Source organism: Eumetopias jubatus, unplaced genomic scaffold (genome assembly GCF_037043125.1).
Source record: "Eumetopias jubatus isolate StellerSeaLion01/CBP00866 unplaced genomic scaffold, mEumJub1_p1.0 scaffold_1, whole genome shotgun sequence".
Classification (NCBI taxonomy): domain Eukaryota; kingdom Metazoa; phylum Chordata; class Mammalia; order Carnivora; family Otariidae; genus Eumetopias; species Eumetopias jubatus.
The window spans coordinates 216280521-216290850 of NW_028274807.1; the positions used below are offsets into that span (position 1 = coordinate 216280521).

Here is a 10330-nt window from a genome sequence, read left to right on the forward strand (position 1 = left end):
GGTAGGCCCGCTCCGTTACTTCCCCGTGGAGGACGCCGTGATGGACTGTGTGGCTAGACCTAAGGGTGAAGTTTCACGTAATACGCGAGTCAGAAAAATACGGAGACTTTAAAGCAACTCTTTGCAGTGGAACTTTCTCAAACGCTGTCTTCGTGGCGGGGGGGGGGGGGGGCGCCGCGGGGAGGAGGCGAGAGGCGGGGCAGGACGTGACCTTGCGACCCGGAAGGAAGTTGGAACGAGAGCCGAGAGGGGCCCGCCTAGGGCGCGCAATCTCCTGGGAATTGTAGTCCTGTTACACAGGCACAAGGGCTCACGGGAGCTGTAGTCTTCCTCGTCGAAGTCAGAAAATCACTTAAAACCCCCAAGGAACGTGGATGCTAAACTCCATGAAGGCAAAGACTTTTGTCGGCTTCCTGCGTTAATGTATCCCCAGAGCCCAGTGCCAGGCCTGGCACACAGTGGGTGGGTTATGCCGTTTTTGGATGAATGAATGAAAGAAGAATAAAGAAATCATGTTAGAAGTTTCCTAAAGGGATGGCGCAGTGGGTTATGGGACTTGTAGTCTGGCGCCTGGAGTTTGTGAAGGGGTTGGTGATAGGCTTATTTATACTGAAGGCTTGTTCATATTTGGAGCATACTCATAGCAAAAAATAGATTTCGTTGTTCATCGGAAATGCAAATTTAACTGGGTGTCCCAAATTTGTATTTTCGAATCTGGCAACCCTAAGAACCCAGTGTGTCCGGGCCAGGGATCCTAAGGAGCATCAGTAACGCATAGCCCCTCCTCCAGATGGGAAGACTGAGGCCACGGGGTGCGGAACACGAGAGCCCCAGTGAGCTGACGTCCAGGCTCCCATACGGCCGCCCCCCTTCTGTCCCAGGTGCGAGGTGGCGCTGACTCACAGCATTCGGGATTCAAGTCCCAGCACCTCCCCTTTCCCAGCTGTGTGACCTTGGGCAGATTGCTCCACCTCTCAGAGCCTGTTTCCTCAGCTGCCTGACATGATGATAAATAATCTCACGACCTTTGCCCACTCCCCCAGGGGTAAGAATTCAATAAGATGATCCCCGTGAACTGACTCCAGAGAGAGCCAGGCACACATTCCGTGCTCCGAACGTGTTGGTGTAATGTGAACGCACTTGGCTGCATCTGCTATCCCAGCTCCCCCGCCTCTCCGCAGGGCTGACATCTTACCGAAATGACCTCTGGCTGTTTGTCACCCCCACCAGAGTCTGGACCTTTATGGGGGCAGGCAGCAGGCTGTTTACGGGTGCAACCCCTGTGCCCAGAAGAGAGCCTGACACACAGTGGTTAAGTGAATGAATGAGTGAGATGAATGAGAAGTGAGGGCCCCAGCACCAGCCCACCCCTCCTAGTCCTATCTCCTGCTTCCGGGGAGCTCCTGGGCCTGAGGAGTCAGAGATGGCCTGGCAGGGCAGGGAAAAAGGACCAGAACTCATTCTGGCCCCCGTGCTCTTCGCACCTGTTCCTTCCATCTGCCGCCCCGCCCCCCGTTCTTCCAGGTTGGGCTATGAACGCACAAGATACACACGCACACTCACCCAGAGACAGCCCAAGAAGGGGGCCTGAGCCTGACTCAGATAACAAGGCTTGGACCCTAGAGCTGCTCATGCTGCCTCCTCCTCGGAGTCAGAGTTTTCCTGCCTGGAAAGTGGAGAGAGTCAACGAATCCCTAACAAGCAGGGATCAAGAAGCCACCTGCCTGCCACCGCCACTTTGAATCCCAGATCTGCCCCTTCCTAGCTGTGCGACCTTGGGTCAATTACCTAATCTCTCTGGTCCTCAGTTTCTCCATCTGTAAAATGGAGTTGACGGTGGTAGCGGATTTCAGAGGAATAAATTAGTTAATACAAAGGCGAAGGGAGCAGGGCCAGGCACAGAGTAAAACATAAGGCTTTGTTGCTGTTGTTATCCATTTAAAAACGTGCACATCATAGTTCCAGAGCCTCTGAGGGCCTCACCTGATCAACATGCCAGGAGGGCAGGGGCTATCGATATCCTCCTTTTACAGATGAGGAAGCCAAGGCCCGTGGTGTGAGGCAGAGCTGGGAAACGGTGGCAGGTTACAGACGCCCGGGCCATCCCACCAGCAGAAGTCCGGATTCTTGGGGACATTTGTGCTGCTGTCAGGGAGGAGGGCTGGGGTGGGGAAGAGGTTTCTGAGGCTCAGAGGAAGGCACGCTGTTGGGTCCAGAGCTCTGGCCACAGTCGTGACCCAGACGCTGCCGTAGTCTCTACCCTCACGGAGCTCTCAGTCCAGGGGAAGAGATGGAGGAGTGTCCAGAAGTGATGACAGCTGCAATCCATGCGGGATGCGCAGGCAGCTGTGGGAGCCAAGAAGAAATCGGGGGAGACTTCCTGGAGGAGGTGATGCTAAAGCTGACACCCGAAGGGAGGGCAGGCAGCAGGCAAGTGAGGACTGAGGGTAGGCACATGCCAGGCAGGCTGCTGTAGTGGGGACAACAAGGGCAGTGGAAAGGTCCCCAGCTAGGAGGGGCCAGCAAATAGTTCAGCTGACTCCAAACAGAGCGTGTGATGCCCCGCAGAGCAGAGGGGGCAGCCAGGCCAGCTCACACAGGCCCAGGGCACTGGCCGAGAGTTTCAGGGTGGCCCAGGCTCCACTCACCCCAGATTCCGCCAAGGCCCTACCCTGCCTGCAGCTGTCCCAGATGAACGTGATGACAGGAATCGGGAAAATATAAAAATATCCCAATTTATTGTACACCTGGACACATGTTCGGAACTCTATTCAAAGTTCTCGGATGATGGACTTGTCCTGACTCTACACTATCCAAAACAGTAGTCACAGGCCCCATGTGCCTCTGGAGTACTTGAAATGAGGCTTGCATGACTGGACGTTAGGGGCTGAATCATGTCCCCTCAAAATTCACATGTTGAAATCCTCAGAAAGGGACCAGATTTGGAGACAGGGTCTTTACAGAGGTAATCAAGCTAGAAAGGAGGTAGTTAGAGTGGGCCCGACATCCTTGTAGAAAGGGGTCATTTGGGCACAGACGCCCAGGGAGAGCACCACGTGAAGGCGTGAAGAAATCGGGATGACTTCCAGGGGCCAGGGGGCGCCGATGATGCCAACAGACCGCCAGTATCCGGGAGAGAGCATGGAACAGGCTCTACCTCGGAGCCCCAGCGCACCAGCCCCGCGGGCACCTCGGCTTCAGATTTCTAGCCTCCAGAACCACGGGAGGACACGTTTCTGTAAGGCCACCAAGTCTGTGGCACTGACACATGGCACCTCCGAGAGCCGACCGACGCACCAAGAAGGTGAATGTTTAATATTTCGTTTCATTTTCATTCATCGTAAATAGCCACATGTGGCTGGTGGCTGGGGACCAGCCAGCACGGCGAACAGCTTCGGGTCTCCGCACCCCTCGTCGTGCAGAGAAGCCGAGGCTCAGAGCCGAGCGGTCCTGTGCCCGATGGCGGGCAGAGTGCTGCCCCCCAGCCCTGGGCAAGGTGGCAGCAGGAAGACTTGCAGGCACTGGGTTGCCTGGAAGGAGGGAGAGAGAGAGAACTTTCCCCCAGGAGAGGTGGCGCGCGTTGAAGGTGCACCCCTGCGCCATCCAGTATGGTCACCACGGGGACCACGGACTATTTAAACGCGAACGAACTCAAAGTTCACTTTGACAGCCACACTGGCCATTTATCAAGGCCACTGTGGCTCCCGAAACGGACAGCACGCTCCTACCATCGTCAGAAGTTTGGTGGGACACGCCGGACACCACATGCCACAGCAAGCACTACGGGTTCCATCCCCGATCAGCCCATTTCACAGGAGGGAAGGACGAGGCAGTTAGTGCTAAATGGAACAGGAGAGGAGCGGTCAAGCTTCCCTGAGGTGGGGTGTGGGGGGCGCCAGGTGGCTGCGCCTCTGCGGGCCCCCCGATGGGGCCCCTGATAGATGCAGAGGCCAGAGATGAGGAAGAGGCTGCCGCGGCCCAAGACGAGAGAAGGGGTAGGGAAAGGGGAAGTGAGGGAGAGGGGCGGGGGCCGAGCTGGCAGCTCCCACCGGCTCTCACACATGTGCATGCACACACACATGCACACACACACACACACACACACACGAGGTGTCTGTGCACACAGACCCACCAGCACTCTCAGCACACCCTGTTGTGTGCCCACCTCCCTCTCTCTCTCTCGCTCGCTCGCTCTCGCTCTGTCTCTCTTGCACACACACTCACGCACACTCTGCTGCTCCCCGTCACAGCCATATCCCCAATCCGCACAGACCCACAGCCCTCCTTGCTCACACGCCGCCGGCTGAGCCACTGCCCCGCGCCATCGCCCCGGTGCCCACAGGTGAATAAGAGGGAGGCTGGGACAAACCATCATTGAACTTCCGTGTTGCCAGGCCATCAGTCCCTACTGCTGCCCGCCCCTCATAGCCTGGGAGCCCCCCGGAGGCTGGGGAGGGGCTGGGACTCCCCAGAATCACACAGGAGCTGGGGACGTACATAGTAAACCCACTCACCCCCACTCCAGGACCCTCCCTGTTCCGGCGAGCAGCCGCCTCCTCCAGGGAGACCATGGGACACCCGCTTGGCGTCAGCGGGCCCAGGCGCTGTGAGGGGAACCGTGGGGCCTCGGGACACATGCCCAGCCGGCTGCCCTGTTCCTGCCTCTCCATCAGAGCCCCCACACTCCCGGTGTGCTCCCGGCCCCCCGGAACACGGGTCCCTGCTGTGGCTCAGACGCTCCGCACGCTGGAGATGCTGGTCAGGGGCTCTCGCATCCGAAAGCTGAGTGACCGGGAGCCCCGAAAGCTGTCCCTGGGCCTCAGCGAGCTGTCCGTGGTGGAGGCTCCGGAGTGGGCCTCGCTGACCTGGGCCAGGCAGTCCCTGGGCCCCTGCAGGCCCAGCCTGAGACACCCGCAGCAGAGGAAGGCCAGTACGGCCTGGCACACCTCCCGGCTGCGGAAGGAGTAGATGAGGGGGTTCACGGCAGAGTTGAGCACGGCCAGCGCCAGGATCCAGTCCATGCCCCGCAGGTACTCCTGCGCCCAGTCCGTGGAGCTGAAGACATCGGCCAGCAGCAGGCCGAAGAGCGGGCCCCAGCACACCACGAAGGCCACCAGAATCATGAGCACCGTCTTGAGCAGCCGGCGGGCCTTGCGGCGGGAGGGGGGCCGGGGGGCCTTCTGCCCGTTGGCCCGCACCACCCGGAAGATGGCCCCGTAGAGCGCCATGATGGCCGCCAGGATGCAGGCGAAGACCCCCACACAGAAGAGGATGTAGGCCTTGGAGTAGAGCGGGAGCAGGCTGGAGCAGCGCTGGAAGGCACACACGCAGTTCCAGCCGAGCAGGGGCAGCAGGCCCAGCAGGGCGGCTAGCAGCCAGCACAGCCCGATGAAGCCGTACACCCGGCCCCGCTTGCTGGCCCCGCTCTCGGCCACCGGCCGCACCATGGTGGCGAAGCGCTCGCCGGCGGTGAAGAGCAGGCTGAAGGTGGAGGCGGCCAGCGCCATGAAGAGCAGACCCTCGCGCAGGAACCAGTGGGCGGGCGCCAGGTGGAAGGTGCGGGCGCCCGACAGCAGGACGTTGGCCAGGTAGGCCACGCCGGTGAGCAGGTCACTGAGCGTGATGTTGACCAGGCAGTAGTAGACCCAGCGCCGGGACCGCATGTGGGTCACGATGGCCACCAGCACCAGAAGGTTCTCCAGCACCACCAGGCAGCTCACGGCCACGAAGATGCCCCGCAGGACCCCCAGGCTCCCCTCCTCGGGCCCGCCCCGCCCGGCCAGCCTGCCCGAGTGGTTGTAGTGCAGGACGATGAGCCGGCTGTGCCCACTGGCCACCAGCTGCTGGCAGGACTCGGGGGCCTCTGCCGGGGGCCCCGTGGTGTTCATGGCGGTCCCCTGGGGCAGACTGAGGCCCGGGGTGGCTTGCCCTGGGCAGGGTGGGGCTGCCGCCTGCCCAGCCTTGGTTTCCTGTTGTTTCAAATTTCCTGTTATGTTCAAGGTACCCCCAAGCTGGGGGTGAGGCCGGGGACAGGGAGGGGCACCCCAACGGTCGGCTCCCACCCAGGCTCCAGGAGGGTGCTGCGGTTGCTCCCGCCGCAAGACCCTGTCTCTGCCCCACTGTGGTCCTCAAAAGCCCAGGGAAGGGTGGGGGCCCCAGCAGGGAGGGGAAATGCCCCACCCCCCTCCCCCCGGCACACGCCACCCTTCCCTGGGCTGGGCAACTCCCCTGCCCCCACATGCTACCCTCTCCAGGACCCGGCTATGCTCCAAGCCTGCCCGGCACACAGTAGGTGCTTAATAAGTGTGTTAAGGCACACAGGTAAGCACCCCCAGATACCTCACTGGGGGCAGAGATGCATCCCATTTTATTTCCAGGATGGACCTGCAGCATGCCCGTGCACAGAAGGGGAGACTGAGGCCTGGAGAGGCGGTACCAGCTGTCTCCAGTGGGAGATAAACCCCCGCACACGGACCCATGCAGGTCTCGGCCAGGACCCTCCTTACTGGGGTTGCCTGGCCCGCCCCTGAGCTGGCCTTGCTAGGAGCAGAGCTGCTGGGGACGCATCCCCCCCAAGACAGCCCCTCACCTCTGGAGGGGGAGGGGCTCATAGGAAAAGTGGGAAGTCACCCCCCCCATGCCTATCCTGAGATGCTGGGGACTGGGGCGTGGGTGCCAGGTGGGGGGGGGTGAGAGTAGAGCCCGTCGTGGAGAGTCTGCTGCGGGAGGCACAGGGGTCCCATTAGGGGCTCCAATATCTCCATCAGGGGCAGGGCAGTCAGGGGACTGGGGCTGAGGGCAGCCCAGCTGCCTGTGGCCACCGGGCAGCAGCACCCCCCCTTTGTTCACTGTTCAGCCCTGGGACAGAGCAGTTACAGGGAAGTCACAGATAGAAGTGCTGCCTGGGGAGGTGGTAGCTTCTTGTCACTGCAGGTGACCAAGCGGAACCAGGGGCCTGAAGAGGAGGCTGTGGGAACAAGGGCTGCCCAGGCAGTGGGGCTGTGAGGTTGGGGCAGGCGGACAAGCAGCCAAGTCTTGCTCAGGTACCACCGTGCATAGCTGAGAACTGAACCTTGGTCTCAACTTCACAAGGAGCCACCCAACTCAGGCATTCACAGAGAGACACACTGTGTGTTCTGAGGCTGAGCCTGGACCCTGAAATGGTAGCTGATGCCAGACTGAGCCCTGATCCTGGACTGAGGCTGAGCCCTGATCCCAGACTGAGCCCTAATCCCAGACTGAGCCCTGAGCCCAGGCTGAGCCCTGAGCCCAGAATGAACCCTGGTCCCAGACTGAGCCCTGATCCTGGACTGAGCCCTGGTCCCAGATGGAGCCCTGATCCCGGACTGAGCCTTGATCACCGGCCAAGCCCTGATCCCAGACTGAACCCTATTCCCAGACTGAGCCCTAAGCCTCGACTGAGCCCTGATCCTAGACTGAGCCCTGATTCCTGGCTAAACTCTGATCTAGGCTGAGTGTGTGACTATAGGCTGGCCACAACTCTGACTCCTGACCCTGACTGAGACCTGGCCCCGAACTGAACCCTGATCCCAAACTGAGTCCCAATAATTCTAATTGAGCCCCAACCCCCACCCAACCCCCACTCCAGCTGCATCCCTGACTCTAGGCTCAGAGCAAATTCAGGACTAAAGTAAATGTAATGAGAGAGCAGAGTGTGACTAGTAAGGCCAAGCCATCCAACAATGACTTTCTGCCATGAGTTACCTGCTGCCTGGTGGAAGGCCCTATGTGCATTGTACCTCATTTAATCTCAGGACTATCCCCATGCTACAAAAGAGCAATCCCCCCTCTAGAAACCTGCCCGAAGACGCAGCTCTGACCAGGCGCTAGTATGCGTGCAAAAGGTTATTCACTGTTGCTTGTGAATGCAAAATATCAGAAGCAGCCCAAATGTCTGTACACAGGGGAGACGCTGACCAGCCACACCGCATCATAGCGTGGAGTACCACGCAGCCATGAACAAGAGTCCATTGGCGCTACCTCCAGGTCATATTGTTAAGTGGGGGAAAAATACGAAAAGGTATATGTAGTAGGCTACCTTCTGTGAAACAAAGAAGGGGAAATGAAATATATATATAGCTGCTTGTTTTTGCAAAAGAAACAGAGGAAAGATAAGCCAGGAACCAACGAGGTTGGTGCCCTTTGGGGGGGCGGGTAGAGTTGGAATGGAAGGAGGCGGGCATGACGACCTCTGTTTGTGTAATTTTCAAACTCTGTTTATGCTTTCTATATTCCACAATAAAATTAAATCAACAAGGGTGCGGGGAAGTAAGCTTGAGAATGGATTATGAACCAAAAACAGAGGAACCGAACTGTGTTTCAGATGAAAACAAGAACCACACAGAAACAGAGGAGAATGAGCCCATGCAACTTGTGGACACACACTCATTCTAAAGGCAAAAGGAACTACAAAAAAAAAAAATATGACCTTTGTGTAGTAGATTTGTTTTCAGGAGTGGTAGAGGTGTAGTGATTCTGAAACTCTCATGTGTATTATGGGACTGAGCAAAGTAGCAAGTGTACTGATGTTCTTAAGAACCGGGTCTCCAGGGACGCCTGGGTGGCTCAGTTGGTTAAGCGACTGCCTTCCGCTCAGGTCATGATCCTGGAGTCCCGGGATCGAGTCCCGCATCGGGCTCCCTGCTCGGCGGGGGGTCTGCTTCTCCCTCTGACCCTCCCCGCTCTTATGCGCTCTCTCTGTCTCTCTCTCATTCCCTCCCTTTCAAATAAATGTTAAAAAAATCTTAAAAAAAAGAACCGGGTCTCCACTGGGGAGAAAATGCGATGTAAATACAGGACGGGAGGACACACCGTTCAACCCCACAGGGATGGAATGGGATCGAAAATATCAGCGTGGACCCGGGACTTAAACAAAAATCGATTTTGTCACTCTGTCCGCGGAGACATGCCAGGAACGACAGGCACATCTATCCAGCACCCAGATCTCGGCTTCTAAATACCACCTTCAGGGCTTCTGCGAGAAACTGCTGATTCCAGGGGTGGGGCAGGGGGAGTGCCTGATGGGCCTGGAACATCCTGGTGTACCAGAAAGTCAGGAAGTGCCTCAAGAAGGATGGGGGGGGCAGTCAGTGTTTGATGGGGACAGAGGTCAGGTTTACGAGATGAAGAAGGTCCTGGAGGCGGGTGGTGGGGATGGTGCACGGCATTATGAAATGTGTTTAACGCCCACCAGACTGGGCACTGAAAATGCTGAAGATGGTGCATTTTATGTCAAGTGCATTTTACCACAATAAAACAAATTAGGGGGAAAAAAAAGAATATTCTTTCTATAGGATCTATAGAAAAATCTATAATTTCTATAAAAGTTATATAAATTCTATAAAAATTTTGCAAATAAAGTTTTATTGGCACGACGTCAACTCATTTACATACTGTCCCTGGCAGCTTTTGCTACAACAGCAGAGTTGAGTAATTGTGACAGAGACAGTCTGGCCCACAAACTATAAAAAATTCTATAAAAATTATATAAATTCTATAAAAATCTATATAAAGATTTTTTTTAATTTATTTGAAAGGGAGGGAATGAGAGAGAGAGCACATAAGAGCGGGGAGGGTCAGAGGGAGAAGCAGAACCCCCGCCAAGCAGGGAGCCCGATGCAGGACTCGATCCCGGGACTCCAGGGTCATGACCTGAGCCGGAGGCAGTCGCTTAACCAACTGAGCCACCCAGGCGTCCCTGGAGACCCGGTTCCACTCCAAGGCATCCCCCCAATAACATAAAAGTCACCATTTTGTGGCTGGCACAGCAGTGACTGGCCCAGGCAAGAATCAGCACGGGGTGTTAAATTATCGGGCAGACGCTGGTTGGGGAGCAGGGTCTCTGCATAATCTCAAAGTGTCTTCCTACGGATTCCTTTATTCTTTATTTTTAAATTTTTTTAAGTAGGCTCCATGCCCAGTGTGGAGCCCAGCCCAAGGCTTGAACTCACGACCCTGAGATCAAGACCTGAGCTGAGATCAAGAGTCAGTGGCTTAACCGGCTGAGCCCCCCGGGCGCCCCCTACAGATGACTTTTTGGTTACAAAGAGGAAACTGTCTTACTGGAGAAGTGTGGTGAAGATGGTGTTTACATCACCAGGGGAGTATGATAAATCAGCATCTGCCTTCCCGATAGGACGCAGCCGCGGGGGGCCGGTCGCTGCTGGGCCGTTCCCACCAGAAGTGTGTACCCTGCATCTGACTGAGGAATCAGCCCACAGATCCACTCTGAGGCACATCCCACAAGATATTCCAAAGAGTCAAGGTCACGAAAGGTCATGAAAGACAAAGGAGCAAGCCCACGCTGTCT

At 57.1% G+C, this 10330-nt stretch overlaps 1 protein-coding gene across 1 annotated transcript; it reads right to left on the reverse strand.

The window, feature by feature from the left end:
• Positions 1-2719: 2719 nt before the first annotated feature.
• Positions 2720-5962, reverse strand: S1PR4 (sphingosine-1-phosphate receptor 4). The gene has a single exon (XM_028126240.2). It carries the CDS (start codon positions 5886-5888, stop codon positions 4731-4733), a length of 1158 nt encoding a protein of 385 aa, XP_027982041.1. The 5' UTR covers positions 5889-5962; the 3' UTR covers positions 2720-4730.
• Positions 5963-10330: the final 4368 nt, after the last annotated feature.